An 18653-nucleotide genomic window follows, 5' to 3' on the forward strand; every position below is an offset into this window, starting at 1 on the left:
CGTATTTTTGTACAGATATGTAGCTGCTGAGCGATGTGCTGAAGCTTTGGATATTTTACAATCAGGTGCTTCCATCCAACTGAGAAATGGGCAGGTTATGTTCTTCCCAGTCTCATATAATTTCATTGTTGTTCCATCATTTGAAGCGAAACTCTTCCCTCCAAGAAAAATTCATTACTTCTCGAAAAAAAAGAAATCCCTCCAATTTTATTTTGGTAATTATGTTGAAGTTAGATGACCTTGTTTAATTTCACATCAGATCTTTCTCAAAGCCAAACGTTTTATTTTGGGATGGGGTAAAGTTGTATTTGAGAGTGGGGATTGTGTGAGCCTTTTGTAAGCTGTCGGTGTGCTTTTCTTTGTAATCGGATGATACCTTATCATCCTTTCTTTTGTGCGATAAAGTTTTGGAATCTTTAAAAAAATCAAAAAAATCAGGTCTTTTCATCAGCACAATTTTGATCCGTCAATTGAATATTTGTTAACATTCTGGAGCAATGTATTGTTAACATTGCATTTTGTGCTAATACTTCAGACTAGAAATGCATGATTTGATTATGTAGAAGTAAGCTACTCTGCATTCTAAGTGGTTAGTTACATGTATTACTTCTCAAAAGAAGAAGAAGAAGAAGAAGAAGAAGAAGAAGCATGTATTACTTGTCCTCCAGTGAGAAGGTTCCATATCGAATTGTAGTGTTGGTGAGTCCTATTTTTAGCATTGCTAACATATCAATGTATTTAGATTATAGAATGCTGTATCACAGGAAACTTCGGTGTGGTAGTTGCTGTTTGGTTCCTAAGAATCCTAACAAGGATCCACATTAGGAGGTTTACTAATTCTGTATGTGTGTAGATCCCAGCCCTCAACATTATGCCACATATGCACACTCTAAGTTGTCCATCAGGTGGAGCTGATCATGTACTTGCTCTAGCCGCTGGACAAAGAATCAGGTTGGTTCACTATAAGGTGGGGCAAAAGGTATGAAACATATGGATGGCCAAAAAGCCCCTTTTTTCTTCGCCATATATCTGTTCAGTAAAACTTCCCATGTGATGAATGGTCCTGCCTGTTTTGGACCTAGGATCTACGCTGTGGGACCCAGCTGATAGACACCTTGGATGTTGCATGCACATGCTAGTTTGGTACATGTGGTGGCATGTAGAGGGGTTGGGTAGCCAGCCAAACTGATAGGTCTGGCCAGCTGTAGCAGGGCTTATAATTTGTCATATGCCCAGGCCTGGCTTCTCAAGTGCGAATGGTAGCCTAGGAACATCAAGCCCTCAAGGCTATTTTTCAAATTGCTCCATTGGTAATTAACCTCGTATTATGGGTACTTAACACTTTTCAAGGTCATACAAAGACATTTAACTCTAGATCTAAGAACAACATCTCCATCCTCCTTTTTCCTTTTATAGTTGCATCTCTCTCCCCTGTTTGGTAATGGGGGATTAAGTCGCACGGAGTGTAAACAAGGTCTTTACAAGGTCCCTCTTCTCTCTCCTCTCTCTCTCATGCCCTTCTTGTAACTTAAAGGGTCATGTCCGTTCCTCACTCTCTCCTTATCTCTTTGTTATTTGTTATTTTTTCTCTTGCCAAACTAAAAACTCCTCATTTCTCATCGTTAAGTGGGTTTGCCTGGGTTTGGCTCGGGGGCCTGGGTTTGGGTAGAGGGCATCCATGTCAGGTAGGGACTGAGCCTGGCCTGGTTCAGCCCCCATTGTTTACGTAGCTAGTGGTCACTCGTAATTGCGTACGATGTTTTGACCCCATCCAAAATTACTATGCCGGTTACAAATATACTTGTTGGGGGTAAAAGGATGAAACACGGTTGTGGTGTTGTGGGCGGAGAGTTTTGAGCTTCCTCTATGGCACCGATTCTAAAGAAGTTGCCTTGAGGCTTCAATCTGTTTAGTTCTCAATCGGTGTGGCTTGGTGTCTGATTGAATAGCATTATTTTTTTGGCACGCCCGGTGGAACGCTTGTACAACTAGAAGTTCAACAATATGGTTAGAAGATCTAAACTTAAGAAAAAGCTAGAAGATCAAGAAAGGCTTGTGAAGAAGGATATGCCCTTAGAAACCAATCATCCCCCAACATTTGCAATCCACAAGTCTGGATCCTCCAACAACCATTCACTGGAAAACATTATTGGCCTCTTGGAAGACATGCTCTCTTGCAACAAATTTTAGAACAGTTGAGAAGACAAGGCGAGTACATCGACAGGTTGAGGGAATCTCTAGAAATTCTTATAGAAAGAATGCCACTTCCTGACAATCGGCTCGATATACTATTCCTTGCCTTAAACGAGGCTTGGCTGATTAAATTAAATTGTTGTTTCTCAAGTTGATTGAGAAATGATAACGAATGGCCGACTATACGGCCAATATGACTGGTATGATCCCCCATAATTCATACAGGTTGAGGGAATCTCTAGAAACTTCTTACAGAAAGAATGCCACTTCTTGACAATCGGCTTGAGATACTATTCCTTGCCTTAAATGAGGCTTGGCTGATTAAATTAGATTGTCGTTTCTCAAGTTGATTGAGAAATGATAACGAATGGCTGACTATAAGGCCAATGTGACTAGTATGATTTTTTTGGGGGGGGGGGGGGGGCGCAACCTCCTTTGTTGCTGACACCCATGGAAAATAGGGAAATTGGCTATGAAAAATTTAAATTGCAATGAAAATAGCAAAACTAAACTATGAAATAACGAAGTTGTGTGTGTGTGTGTGTGTGTGTGTGTGTGTGTGTGTGTGTATAACATAACATAACAGGCCAACTAAATCACTAAAAATGCAGGCAAATTTGTGAGAAGGCCGTTAAAATAGTGAAAAAGGCTATCTTTGCTGATTTCTTTGACTGTTCCTTGGGGAGTCTTCCAACTACTTTTGTTGGGTTGCCTCTATATGTTAATTTGAACAAATCGAAGATGTTTGGTGTCAATTTGGATGAGGGGGAAGCTGGAATCTTTGCTGATTTCTTTGACTGTTCCTTGGGGAGTCTTCCAACTACTTTTGTTGGGTTGCCTCTATGTGTGGGTAAACCTCCAAAGGCCCTCTGGGATAAAGTCATTGATAGGTTTGAAGCCTATTTAGCCAGATAGAAATGTAGATACCTTTCTTTGGGGGGTTGATTAACCCTCATTAAAGCAGCGCTTTCAAATCTTCCATTATTCTTTATGTCTGTATTCAAATGCCTGGCTTCGATCTTAGCGACACTGGAAAGATTAAGGTGAGATTTTCTCTGGCATGGTAATGAGGAAAAGAAGAAATTTCACTTGGTTGATTGGAAGGAGGTCTGTCAGCACATTCGAGAGGGGGGGGTACCGGAATTAGAGATCTTAAGCACATGAACAAGGCCCTGCTTGGGAAGTGGCTATGGAGACTTGGAACTGAAGACCTCACATTATGGAATATTCTGATCAAATGTAACTATGGTCGATCAACAGGCGGTTGGTGGACCAAGTCCTCTTCCTGATATAGAGCTTCTTCTTTGTGGAGAGATGCTCTCTCCACTCAGTCAGATGTTTGTGGGCGTATTCATTACTCTATAGGCAAAGGCGACAGGATTCGGTTCTGGGAAGATAAATGGGTGGACTGTACAACATTAAAAGATCAATTCCCTAATATTTATCGCCTGGCTCCGATCAAATCTGTTTCTGTTGCTGGTTGCTATTCTGTTCTTGTGAATTTGATAGTTTGGAGTCCTTGTCGCCGGAATCGTCAAGACTGGGAAATCGAAGAACTGACCGTGCTTCTCGATCATATTTCAAAAATTTGTCCTGATCAGTCCCGCGCAGATAAGTTCGTTTGGTATCCTGACAAAAAGGGTATGTTCTCGGTAACATCCTTGTTCCATTGCATCAACAGAAAAGGCGACGCTAGAGCCGAGATCATGATATACAAAGTCTGGAAGTTTAAAGTTTCCCCAAAGATTGCGGTGTTTGGTTGGTTGGTGGGCAAAAGGAAAGTTTTAACAGTTGACAACTTGAGAAAAAGAGGAATGACAATTCCCAATATCTGTCTATGTTGCATGGCTCACAAAGAAACGGTAGACCATCTTTTTATTCATTGTCCCTTCTTCCATCAGGTATGGTCAGCAATCTTATCCTCATTTCAAGTCTCTTGGTCCATTCCAAATTCTACGGATCGTCTGCTTTTAGCCTGGTATGGCATATTCCTAAACAAGAATCAGAGCGCGGCTTGGAGAATGGCCCTTTTGGCAGTTTGGTGGGCAGTTTGGGAAGAAAGAAATGGGAGATGTTTTAGAGACACTGCTGAGTCTGTGGATTTCATAGTGCATAGAGTCTATCATTATCTGATTGAATGGGCTTCTTTTTCGGTTAACTTAAAGAATTGTAATCTGTTCTCATTGGGAGGATAAGTTGGTCGCTATCTCAGCGGACCTCTTCCTCCTTTGTTTTCCTTCTTTCTTTAAAGAAATCATTTCATTAATTGTAAAAAAAAAAAAAACAGTGAAAAAGGCAATCAAATTCACAAAGTTGGCCACGAATAGTGCCGGATGAATAGTGTTGGCCGGATGAATAGTGTTGGCTCGTGAATAGTGCCGGTCGGAAGAATAGTAAAACGGCCAAGTGAATAGTACGGCTGAGTGAATGGTGAAAGCGATCGTGAATAGTAAAATGACCATTAAAAAAGGAAAACAAGGCATCGAAAAGCCAAGAAAATGCCGTCAACGCAATAACCAAAATTATTGACCTAATGACAAATTTAACCAAGGTATCTTTTACAATTGGGGGGGCAATAACAGAAGAGACGTTTAAGCCATTCAACGTCTCTTCACATTCTTTGATTTCACTTTTCAAATGCAAAGAGATGTGGGGGGCATTGTTTACACCTGGCCTGATGCGGCCATATCAAACGGTATAGAAGACGTCACATATTAGCCAAGCCACATGTGGTGTCGATGAACTTTAAAGGGAGGAGTTAGAGATGTGTACTATCGAAGTATTAAATGCTAGAGTTCTGTCAAAAGTACTCTTTGTAAAGCAAGAGTCTCATTAAAGCAAGTCTTTTTGCAAGCATTAAATAGCAAAAATTCTATCATAGTAATTATTTATCAAGCATTTAATGCTAGAATCCTATCAAAAACTATTTTCTACATGCCAAATCCAAGTGACGTGAGAACTCCAACAACTTTCTTATGTGGGAGTCTAGTGACGTGAAGACTCCAGTCGACCCATGATCCTAATACGCGAGAGTATCTCTCTTATACATGTGGACGTGCACAATAGGATATGCTTACGTGGTGAATCAAGGGGATTTGCACAAACAACTCTTCAAATCTATCACGATACGGAAACCTATGCATGTCCATCGCCTCCCAGAAGCCTATAAAGTAACAATCGATGAAGAGCTCGAGGCCTCACGCCATCACAATCAAACCCATCTCTATGCTGCCCATACACCATGGACATTTATCATTTTATTTTATTTTAGTTTAGCCTCCCATTGCTGCTCATAAGATAGGGCTCTAGTTTTTAGTCCTGCTACTGTGAGGGAGTTGTCGAATAACCTCAGTTTTAAGAAATCATGATGTTACACTTCACCATAGTGCATGGTGAAGCAGTCGATGTGCTCGATTTTGGAGGTCTTACCTTTTTCAGAGAAAAGGGTGAACTCTAGGAACTTGAATCCTGTGGGTAGTTCAAAGTCTTGGTCTACCCAATCAGGATAGGGTTTTCTGTAGACCGGTCATTGGGTTGGACTTCAGACTCCTAAATGAGTCTAATAACGTTGTCTTGACCGAGTGTGCGTTGCGGTTATGCCGGGTATGGTCTTTGTGCTGCTTGGTTAACAGCCGTTGGAGGTGGTCGGATCAGAGGTTGCCCCTCCCCTTAGGTATCTCACCCCTCTAGTAGCCTTGTGGAAAGGCCGGGGCGACCGGAGGTTGCCCCCCTTGGTTTTCGGCTGTTGGATAATGGTTATACAACACTGGCTGGGTGGTCGGATGCCCTCTGAAGTTATCGATGCAGACCGGGGTTTGCCCCCCGGGTATATAAGGGTTCTAGGGGTCATCGTACTCTGCTTGGCCGTATGGTTGGCCGTTTTGGCCATTTCTCCTTGCCTCCGGTTGCAGTGGTATGGGACGGCCTTGATGTTCGATCTTGCTTGCTTTAGTGGGGAGCTCAACCGCCCATTCTGCCTTTAGTTGCATTGGGGGACTGGGGGTAGAGTGTATATTGCTCTCTTGAACGTCTCTACTTGCATCTTGGTACCCCCTATGATTTGCCGTAGGTACCCTTGCGTCTGAAGGAAGTGTGTGGCGAACTCTCTGAGGGTCGGCTGAGAAGAGGATCCTACATCCATGTCGACCGGTTCGAATTGTTGACCCTCATCCTCTGGCTCTTTTACAACGTCAGGGATAGAATGAGCCTTTTTCGATTTATGAGGCATCTTCTATTGAGAAATACTAAAGATAGCCCATTGGGTCCCACCGAGCGTGCCAAAATATGTTTGCTCGATTCAATAAAAACCGAGGCCACGTGTTGACGAAGGCCTGTATTCGGTTAAACGTGTGCGTTTCGGATAATGCGGGCATGCTAGAGTCGTACTTGACTCAAGTTTGATTGAGCACTGGTGCCCCCCACGTTGAGATAGACTGATCAAGACCAAACTCATGGGATCAGACTCCCTCTCAACCACCGATGGTTATAGCGATCGAGCGATTTATAGAAGGGTAGAGGTTAGTCCTTTTGAATGGATTCTTTTTGCCTTGTGATAAGGTCTTTTCTTTTAGCATGATTTCGACAGTAGTTCAACAATAGAACAATGGAGAAAGAAGATAGAAGCCGAAAGGATTTTATTAATGACTTTTACAATATTGACACTCACGATCGGCTTGAGGGATGACGATCTGTTCGTCGTCCAATTGCTGACCGAGCTTTGTAGTAGCATGGTCGTGATGTGTGGGATGGTCGTCTGTTCGTTACTTGATCGGAAATCGGGCTTCATGACAAGATTGATGGAGGGACGGATCTTTGACAATAGGTTCATTACTTGGTGGAAAACTGTGCTTTGTGGCGAGATGGCCGGCGAGGTGACAGTCTGTTCATGGACTTGGAGGGAACCAAGCATATGGCAAGACAGTCGTGATTCGACTACCTGTTCGTTGTCTGGCATGGACCATATTTTGTGGTAAGATGGCCTATGGAATCACCTAGCACATAACAGGAAAGCCCCACACCATTCTGTTCGAAATTGATCAATCTTCGTTGCTATTCAGCGGGGTGTCGTGGATGAATGGTGGAGAGGTAGATTAAGGACTAAAAACTAGGACCCCATGCTATGAGCAGTGATAAGGGGGCTAAACTAAGCTAAACTAAAAAGTTGAGTGTCCATGGTGGACGGGCAATGTAAAGTTGGGTTTGATTTTAATGGCGAAGGCTTAGAACTCTTCGTCGATTACTGCTTTTATAGGCTTCTGGGAGGCGGTGGCTGTGCTTATCGCGTAAGACCACGTGTACAAGAGATACACTCTCACTTATTAGGATCATGCGTTGGCTGAAGTCCTCACGTCATTGGACCTCCACATAGGAAAGTTGTTAGGGTTCTTACATCACTTGGCTTTAGTATTTGCAGAGTGTCGTTTTTGGTAGGATTCTAACATTAAATGCTGGATAGATGTTTGCTTTGATTGGATTTTTGACATTTAATGCTTGCAGAGAGACTTGTTTTAATGAGACTCTTGCTTTGTAGAGAGTACTTCTGATGGAACTATAGCATTTAATACTTCCACATGTACGCATCTCTAACTCCTCCCTTTGAAGTTCATCTACACGACATGGGGCATGGCTGCCACGTGGCGTTTTTTGGACCGTTTGATCTGGCCACACTAGGCTAGGTGTAAACAAATGCCCCTTACGTCTCTTGGCATTTAGAAAGTGCACTTGGAGAATGTGAAGAGACGTTGAATGTCTTTGCAATCCTTCGTCAAATTCGCTGTTGAGATGGATATCTCTTCTTTTACACCCCCCCCCCAAAAAAAAAAAAAAAGTTTCCCATTATACAAGATACCTTGGTCAAATAGGCTGTTAGGTCAATCATCTTGGTCGTTGTTTTGATGACATTTTTTGGCTTTTTGATGCCCTTTTTCATTTCTTTTTTTCGATGGCCATTTTACTATTTACGGTCGCTTTTACTATTCATGGCCGTTTTCACTATTCACGCCCATTACTATTCACCCCACCATTTTACTATTCACCTAGCCAACACTAATCACCGGTCGACACTATTCATCTGGCTTGCACTGTTCATCAACCGTTACTATTTATGGCCAATTTCACGAATTTGATGGCCTTCTTTGTTGTTTTAATGGGCTTTTTCCACAAATTTTCTAGCCCTTTTTGTGATTTGGTCAGCCTTATATATATATATATTGTATATGGCAAACTTTGCTATTTCATGGCCTAGTTTCACTATTTTCAAGGCCAATTTAGCTTTTTGTTGGCTAATTTCACTTTTTGTTGGCCAATTTCACTATTTTCCATGGATGCCAGCGACATGGGATATAGATTGTATATGGCAAACTTTGTTATTTCATGGCCTAGTTTCACTATTTTCATGCCCAATTTAGCTTTTTGTTGGCTAATTTCGCTTTTTGTTGGCCAATTTCACTATTTTCCATGGATGCCAACGACATGGGATATTGTCTTCACGCTATTTGACACATATATAGTAAATGTGTGACACAGAGGCATGAGAGATTGCCCTCTGAGCTAGTCGGCGCTGGCGTAATACTGTCCCCCCTTGGGTATGAGTTATAGGGGGTCATATTGGTCGTATTGGCCATCTGGTCGGTCACTTGTTATCGTTTTTCAATCAGTTTGAGAAACAGTAGTTTGATTTAGTCAGCCAAGCCTCAGTTAAATAACTTGCAAAAGGTTATAGTATGCTTTGAAGCAGTATTGGGCTTGATAGTCAATGTGACGAAATTTGAGATGTTGGGTGTGCATATCGAGAAGGAGGACCTTCTTCGGTTTATTAATCTCTTTGGGTGCCGTCTTGGTTTCTTCCTGTCAAAATACCTTGGATTGCCTTTGTGTATAGGTAAGCCAACCAAACACCTTTGGGATATGGTTATTAAAAGAATCGAGCAGATACTCGCTTTTTGGCAATGTAGATATCTTTCGTTGGTGGTCGCCTAACTTTGATTAAGACAACCTTTTCCAATATGCCAGTGTATTTTTTGTCTTTATTTAAATGCCAGAGATCGGTGTTGGAAAAGCTTGAGAAGCTCGGGAGGGATTTCATATGGAACGAGGCTAGTGAAGGGCGAAAGTTTCATCTTCTTAGGTGGGATGAGGTGTGTAAACCTATTGCAGAGGGGGAAGTGGGTATTAGGTCCATAGCTACTATTAATACGACTCTTCTTGGCAAATGGATATGGAAATTGTTTTGAGGGGGGAAAATTCCGGAGAAGGTTGATAGTTGCTAAGTATGGTTTACAGGAGGGCGGTTGGTTTTTTTAAACCTCCTCTTTGTAGAACCTCGGGTGCTTGGAAAGGTATTGTGTCTATGTAACATCTTTTGAGTAAGGGCATCGTCTTCAGGATAGGTAGAGGATCTCGTATTCAATTCTGGGTAGATGTGTGGTGTGGTTTTCGGGTGCTTTAAGACATTTTCGAGGGTAGCTAGGGTTGCTCCTGATCGATTTGTTTGGGTAGCGGATTGCTACTGTTGGGATGGGGATGGGGATGGGGATGGGGTCCTTTGGTCTCCTTGCCGTAGAAACCTTGTGGATGAGGAATTTGACGAGTTGCCTGCGTTGTTGGATCTTTTAAATCTGGTAAAGTTGGATTTGCTTGAAGAAGATAGGATTGTTTGGGCAAGAAATATATCCAAGAAATTTTCAGTCAGATTGCTTTTCAGCTTCCTCTCCAGAAACTTGGGGCCATGCCATTTGTTTCACCATTGGTTCTATGGGGCCACCCCCTGAGTGGCAACTTTTGTTTGGTTGGTGGGTCAGTAGAGAATACTCACAGTTGACAACTTTCAGAGAAGAGTGCTAGTCCTCCCTAATATTTGCTTAATGTGTATGGGCAACTAATGCAGGGACAGTTTCACATTGGGCTCGAGTGGAGTTACCTATGGGATGCAGGAGCACACTTGGGGTGGGCGGCCCATGTGAGGCGGATGGCTCGTGTGAGGAGGTACCCATGTGATTTGGGGTCCACGAAGAGGCTTCGGCCGAGGTCCTAACCCATGAGATGTGGGGCCTGGGCTATGAGATAAAGGGATTGATTCGCCATGCTCTAACAGTTCGAGCTTTTAGAGCAAGTGGTTAATTGTCCTACATTAGCAACAAGGAATCGATCAATCATCTATTCATCCATTGCCCTTTTGTCTCTAGAGTTTATGATTATTTCCCTTCTTGGTCTAATACTTTTTGGGTTATGCCCAAAGCTGTGGATGAGCTGCCTTGGCCCTGGCACGGGGGTGAAGTTGGCAAGACTCGAAAAGCTGTATGGCAGCTTCTTATCATGGCTATTTTTCGGGCAATTTGGGGAGCTAAGAATGGTTGCTGTTTAAAAAACGAAAGTACTGAGATGAACGAAGTCAGTTAGAGAGTTGAACAACTTGTATTGGAGTGGGCGATCTATGTAAAGGCAACCACCATTGCCCTCCCTTTTTGAGTGTGCTCTTTTTCCTGTCGGGCTCGTATTCTTTTCTCGCTTTTTGCGAGTTTTCTAATAAATTTACTGTTCTTTCTCAGAAAACAAAATATACTTTTTTTTTTTTTTTTTTGTTACTACATTATGAAAAGTTGTGGGCAGTGATCCCTTAGGTCTGTGTGTGTATGAAATGGGAATGCAGATTTTGGGCAGGCCTTTTATGGCACGTCTATGTGTCAATTGGGATGGAAGAACGTGGTTAGTATGTAAGCTTGACCTCAAGGCAGTGAGTGACTTTGTGGATTGGGTCTTCTTCAACTATACAAACGGATTGGGATTTGTTGTGCAATGGAGGGGTTGGATGAAGGAATGTTGCTCTTCCCCTAGTTTCTCTATTTTGGCAAAAGGGTTTCTAAAGGCCTTACTTTTAAAGCTCTAGAGGCATTTGTTTGGTGACCTCTTTATCTCTACTTTGTTTGTGGCGGCGGCAAAGCTCTTAGTGAAATGATCAAAATGATAGGGTGGGATGGGTTCAGGTGAACAATTCAGTGATCTAATTGCCGCATCTTCAAAGTGTGGGTATTATATATGTACGTACGTATGTACGTATGTATGTATATCTTTGTGATGCATCTTTGAATAAAATTTCTAACTTTAGATTCTTTGCCTTGAGATTTTGGGTTGTAAAGTAGAATCATGCACTTGGGTCTTCCCCCCATGTTCAAAACCTCCAAGGGCTATGAGATTTAGTTTTAGAAATAATGGTACACTAGTTGTCGACCTGGAAAAGTTTCTATGGTTTGATCGGAGGATTACTTGGATTAAAGTGGGCATTTCTAATTTGCTAGTCCATCTTATGCCCCTCTTGAAGTGCCCTATGAGTGTTATTGACCATATGTAAATAATTGAATGTGAATTTCTTTGGCGAAGCACTGAAGGGAACAAAAAGAAAGAAGAAATATCAGGGTGGAAGAAATGTAGATGTACTCGTGTACCATTCAAATTGAAAGGGAAATTTTGTAGGATGGCTATAGGACCAACCATACTTTATGGGACAAAATGTTGGGCAGTTAAGGAACATCTGCATAGGATGAGTGTAGCTGAAATGAGGCTGTCAAAATGAGTGGCAAGACATGGAAGGATTAGTGTTTTGAATAGTGTACGCGTAGCGTTAGCAAATAGCCCAAATCCCTTGTAGCATTTTTGTAACATATGCTACAAGGGTCGTAGCGATGCGTAGCGTTTGTAGTGTACACTACGTTATATATATATATATATATATATATATATATATATATTGTTCGTAATATCGATACTATCGGCAGTCCAGCGATACCGAGCTGGAGAGACTTGAAATTTTGTTTTAAAAATAAGAGAATGCTCGATATCGTTGAATATCAGTCGGTATCACTCGACATCACAAAATCTTGTGTGATATCGACGATATTAGAACTTTTAGCATGCTTTTTCGTTGAACATGCTGTAGCCATCTACCCATTCATGGGGCTATTGTAGCCACCTACCAATTTCGCCGATAAAAGTGGCGGGATGTTGGTAGATTCGACACAACGAAATCATTCAAAACAATCGGAAAGAAAGAGAGAAAAAAAGCTTTAAGGGTGAATTTCGTACCTAGAAAGAGGTTGGTTGTGATTGGAAAGAGGTGGGCTGTGATCGAAAAGAGGTTGGCTGTGATCGGAATTTGGAAGCTCCCCTAAAAAATCAGATCATTGCAGCTTGTAGGGAGTGAATCTTGTCCAACCCAGAAAAATATCCCCCAAAAATCGGAAATTTTTCGAGATTTGGGTGTGATTTGGGGTTTCAGGGTTTCGGAATCCCGAAACCCTCTGCCTCCAAAATCGGCTTCAGCAGCCCTTTTAATAGCCATTTTGGGTGTCGCCGGGATGCTAAGTGGGGTCCACCTTGATGTTTGTGGGAAATCCACTCCGTCCATCCGTTTTCCGAGATCATTTTAGGACATGTGACTGAAAATGAGGCGAATACAAAGCTCAATTGGGCCGCACTAGAGGAAACAATGGGGATTTAGTCACACCACCGCAGAAATATTTTTAAGTGGGCTGCACTTGGGATTTTTGCATGAGGCTAAGTGGACAGTTTTTTCACTTCATCCCAGTGGGAATGACCTTATAAACAGGTTCGATGGCATATAAACATCAAGGTGGAGCCCACGAAGGTTTCAACGGTAGAAAACTCTTTCCCTAGTTTTCCCTCTCATATGACCCACTTGATTTGTGGATCCACCTTATTTTCTGCCGTATGTCCTAAAATGATATCATAAAACGAATGGACGGAGTGGATTACTCACAAACATCAAGGTGAACCCCACCTACCATCCCAACGCACCAACTTTGTGCGTATACGTTTTGAACGGAAGCGGATTGGTTGGCGTACAGTGTATGCTCTTATCGTACTGATAAAACTCTATTGGGTCCATCTTGAATGTATGTGGCTTATCCACACCGTCCATCCATTTTTCCAGCTCATTTGAGAGGTTGAGCCCAAAATTGAAGCATATCCAAAGATCTAGTGGACCATACCACAGGAAAGTGGGAATAATGATTTCCACCGTCGATACCTTCCTAGGACCCACAGTGTTGTTTATTTGTCATCCAACCTATTCATAAGATCACAAAGACATGGATGAAGGGAAAAAATAAATATCATCTTGATCCAAAACTTCTGTGCCCCCAAGAATATTTTAACGTTAAACGTTCATTCGTTTTTGTTCTTGTGGTGTGGTCCACTTGAACTTTGAATGTGCTTCATTTTTCGGCTAAAGATCTAAAATTATCTAGTAAAATGGATGAGGGGAGTGGATAAAATACATAAATCACAATGGGTCCCATAGAGTTAACTCAGTACGCTTGACATACTAAGTTACTCAATACACAGTCCGCTTCCGTGTAGCACGCACCACTAACACGTATTGACGTCACCTAGTTTTGTGGGTCCCATCATGAGGTATGAGTTATATCCAAACTGTCCGTCAAGACATCCAAAAATCAACTGGACCACACTGTAAAAAGCAGTGGGGGATTGAACATTTACCATTGAAACCCTTCTGGGGGTCACAGAAATTTTAGATCAATATGATATTTCTTTTTCCTCTTCATCTAGTTCTATGTAACCTTATGAACAAATTGGATGAAAAATAAATGTTATGGTGGGCCCTATGATTGTTTTAACGGTGAGAATCACTGCAATATGTGGTGTGGTGCACTTAAGCTTTGGATATGACCCATTTTTGGGATCAAGATCTAAAATGGTCTCTCCAAATGGATGAATGGTATGGATATACTAAACATCATTATTGGGCCCATGTAACTTTGATCTCCTTTGAATTGTGCGTACAACTAGAGCTCGAGGAGCGTCAATGGTCTAAGCGGGTTGCGTCCTACCCCGCATGCACCAAAATCCATCCGGGCAGGGCTCTGTGGGGTCCACCGTGATGATAAGGCTTTATCCATGCCGTTAATCCATTTTCTAAGATCATTTTACCTCATGATCCAAAAAATGAAGTAGGTCCATAGCTTTGGTGGACCACACCAAAAGAAGCGACGGTGATAATGACACCCACCATTGAAACCTTTCTAAGGGCCACTGTGATGTTTTTTTACAATCCAAAATATTCACAAGGTCATGTAGACCCGGATGAAGTGAAAACATAAATATCAGCTTGATCCGAAACTCATGCAGCTCCTAAGAAGTTTTTAATGGTGGGCGTTCAATCACTGCTTTGTGGCCCACTTAAGCCTTGGTTCTGCCTCATTTTTGGTATCATACCCTAAAATGATCTGTAAATAGGGATGGACGGTGTGGATAAGACCTTTACATCACGGTGGCCCTCACAGAGCTTTGCCTAATCGGATGATAGTCCGGGTAGCGTAGGACGCATTCCAACCTTCGTACACACGAAATCGGATTGCGTTCTGAGTTACTCAGTACGCTCTTAATGTCCTAGAAAGATTGAAAGAAGACAAGGGGGAAACCATCAGTGTAGGGGGCTTTGTCTTTGCCCAAAGAGAATACACCATTTTTAACCTCCAACTCAGAGAAGGGAGTCTTAAGTGGAGCCGCAGTCTTGCCTGAGATCTGGGGAAATATAATGCTATCCAGAAGAGGATGTGACGATCCTACGGTAGGGAGGAGGTTGCGATAGAATGCGACTATATGATCACAAACCACCTCATTTTCCTCCATTTTCTCTGTTGGCAAAGTTTCTGAGAATCTTATTGGAATGGGCACTGGTAGTGGCAATATAATGTAAGAAATGAGGTTTTTATATATATATATATATATATATATATAAATCTCCCTCTTCGAGCAATAGGTTCCTAGATCTTTGGCGTCATTTAATTTCTTCCTATTGACTTTGTTTAAATAATCTACCAGCAGAACAAATCTGTGGTGTCTTTCAGAGTTAGATAGCAGGCCAAGCTCATCCTTAGCATCAAGAGCTTGAATAGCCGAGAGAAGACTGGCTAATTCAGATGCTAAAGAATCCAAGGAGGACTTCCTCCAATAGATCTGCTTAGCTTCGAGAAATTTCAGCTTTTGGTTAAGGATGAAACCTGGCTCGCCAGAAACTGATGACCGCCAATCCATGATAATGAGGGAGAAGTCTTTCAAAAGAAGCCAAGAATGTTCAAAATGAAAAGGTTTAGGTCCCCAACTCTCCTTGACAAAATCTAGGAAAACCGAAGAATGATCCGAAATGGATCGGGGAAGGCCCCTTCAAGGAACTAAGGGAAAGGCGTCTAGCCAATCTGAGGAGACCGAGAATCTGTCGAGGTGAGGGGGTGTGGGGGGGAGATCGGCCATTGGTCCAAGGTAAACTTGGAATCCAAGAGCGAAAGATCCACTGAGGCGTGGAGGGAGACCTAGTTTGAGAAAGATTTCATGCTAGAAGTGAGCCTGCTGCCATTCGATTTCTCAGAACAAAATTGAATAACATTAAAGTCCCCCCCAAGGCACCAGGGGTAGGACCACTTAGATCTGATAGCATTAAGGTCGTCCCACAAGAGGTGCCTCAAGGAAGGCTTGGAGGGCCCATAAGCTGCAGAAAAAATCTATCTAAACCCTGAGGACAGGCTCCTAAAGACAATTGAGATAGTGACAGTTTTCTGACCACAGGACTCCCTACATGCAGGCCCTTGTCATGTAATTAGACCGCTTATCCAATGGATCCCACAATGTATGGTGATTCCAGGTATGCCCCCAGATTGGGAGAACCCAACCCTTTGATCATTGGCTTAAAGATGTAAAGGTAGGGAAAAATACCGAATATGTTGAACATAAATTATTGCTTAACATTTATTCGACTAGTTTATTTTTATTTTCTTATTTTACGTGTCAACAAGCTGAAGCTTCATTTTCCTACAATGCTTGATTTTAGCTTAAATTACTCTCGAATATCTGCCACCTGACATCTAATTTGATTTTGTTGCGAGGACAAGGGCCTGTTTGGGTGTCCCCCATTTTCATATTTCATTAAATCTGTAGGGACCATTGCACTTACTGAGAAAGCTGCTCCCTTCCCATTTTAAAAACAAACATGCTAGCGAGACCAGGCGATTGTCTGTCTCTCACACATGTTTAAATGCGTGTGCCACATGCTCAACTTCTGAACCATTCACCAACTAGCCATTATGGAAAAAGGCTCGCAGTGAAATTTCAGGCCTGTTGGATACTTGTGGGCCACAATCTTTACTTAAATATTAACTATTGGTTCACTTTTGACAGTCACTGACACTGGTGTTGGCACTTGCAAAAGAAACACATTAAAACTAATTTTTGGGAGGCACCCAAACACGCCCTAATTTCTTGAATTTCTGCTACCTGGATTACGTGCAGGTTACTTGTGGGTCCGAACTTGCTGTACTGTTTGTGGAGACACTCATCAAAGGGAAATTTCAGTGTAGTGAAGAAACTCTTGGTCAGGTTCTTTTCTTATGGAATAATTATTAGTGTTTAATGACAGCTTTCTTCCTGAAGCCATCTTCTGAAACTTCTGAAACTGATCTCACCATTTTCTATGTTGATTTCTGGGAAATTGCTTTGCCTATCCACCTGCTGTTCATTTCTATATTTATCCAGATTTTATTGAATACGAACAAGCAATTCATTTGCATTTTTTATTCCTCTTAAGAGTTCCACTTTTTGAACTTATTTCTATGCGAGTCCTTCATATTTTATCCGTGTCGCGCGCGATGACCACGACAGTTCCAGTGTTTGGCTTTTGTTTTGCTGTTATGTGGGGATAGTTGTGACACAATCACTCCAAAATCAACCTGACATGTATTTTTGGCTGTGAGTGTGGGTTGTTGCTTATAGTTTTGTTTGATTCTCCATTTGTGGCTCTTGATTGGTTTGTTAGGATCATCCTATGCCCAATACAAGGTGGAACCTACTAGGTGAACGGTCCAGATTGCTGATTGGACTGTCTGCTTGCATAATACATGTGAATTTCCCTGCAGTTTGGTGTAGGCATTGTTTGAAGTATTGGTATTGCTACAAGTTTTGCTGGCCGGGGATATGGGAACAATATCGATATTGCCGATAACTGGAAATGTGGAGAAACATTGGGGAAACATGGGGAAAACGGTGGATTTTTTTGGTGAAACTTCAGGAGATGCTAAAATACACATATTTAGATATTTAGGAATAAAAAATTGCAAAAAGAATGCATACATAATAAGTTTCTATTTAATGGAGGCCTAAAAGCATGTGTTGCCATAAGAAATTAGTCCAACCATCCTTATCAATCCCATATCTCCATCCAAACATCCATCGATATTTCAGAATATCGACAACATGATATTTAGCCGAGAAATCATCGACAACTGGTAAGGAAATGAAAGACCATGGTCTCGGCGATAACGATAACATCACGATATTATGGATATTATCATTTGACAATTTGAACGTTGTATACAACTATGTGCTCATAATTTTTTTGAAATAAATTTGTTTTAATAAATAGCTTATTGGCAATATCGATATATTGGTGATATTATCAAAATATCGCTAATACAATGGTGATATTAGCGACACCTGGAATTTACATAGTCGAAAATAGATATATTGGTGATATTATCAAAATATCATTAATACAATGGTGATATTAGCGACACCTGGAATTTACACAGTCGAAAATATTGGCGATATCGATACATTGGCAATACAAGCGGCAGCTGGAATTTGCATAGTTGAAAATATTGGCGATACTTTGCCATACATCGCTGATATTGGAATTTTTGGTACTATCAGTGTTATCGGTATTGCCAAGCCGGAGATACGGATAATATTGGGGATATTTCAATAATATCGGGGATACTCTAAACAATGGGTGTATCGTGTAGGTGACTTGCATATTCTACATATAATACTATGATGCAATGCCCAAGGCTCAAAGTCAAATTTATAACCTAAATCATCACTTTCTTGCACTGAAACCTTTTATATCATGGCATTTAACTATGGTTTTAAATACCGTTTATGGCATTGCTATATCATCCACCCCCTTTATGCGATACGGGGATGTAGTGGTCCATTAAGAAAAAATGGGCCATATCCTGTATCGCCCGACATAGGCTCGTATTCCCAATATCAACACCAATATTTTTTGAGAGAACTGAAATTTCATTAAAAAACTAGCCGAAAAGCGGGAAAAGAATACAACCCAAAGCAGAACTCAAAGAAGATGAAAGATTAGCAGCCTTTGCTTCATTGACACAAGGAGCCCAACCCAAAACAAGGCCCTTGACTGCGCTAATGATCACTTCCACCGAGGAACTCATTCTAAAAGCGTTGGTTGTTTCGCTCCCTCCATAGGACCAAAGCACAACCATACTAATTAGCCTGCACACGCCTTTCCCAAGTTTCCCTACTCTTCTATGCCAAGCCCACAATAAGCCTTTGACAAATTCGGGCATCACCGAAGTAGTATGGAGGGACATGAGAAAAAGCTCTCAAACTTTGTTAGCCAACGGATT

At 41.7% G+C, this 18653-nt stretch overlaps 1 protein-coding gene across 1 annotated transcript in view; it reads left to right on the plus strand.

The window, feature by feature from the left end:
* LOC131254311 (protein GET4) overlaps positions 1–18653 on the plus strand; it is a 70170-nt gene that overhangs the window by 19561 nt on the left and 31956 nt on the right. The window contains exons 4-6 of the mRNA XM_058255302.1: positions 16–94; positions 854–979; positions 16513–16594. Of these exons, the coding sequence (XP_058111285.1) occupies positions 16–94; positions 854–979; positions 16513–16594 (287 nt within the window). The remainder of the gene's footprint in view (positions 1–15; positions 95–853; positions 980–16512; positions 16595–18653) is intronic.

Source organism: Magnolia sinica, chromosome 8, assembly GCF_029962835.1.
Source record: "Magnolia sinica isolate HGM2019 chromosome 8, MsV1, whole genome shotgun sequence".
NCBI lineage: Eukaryota > Viridiplantae > Streptophyta > Magnoliopsida > Magnoliales > Magnoliaceae > Magnolia > Magnolia sinica.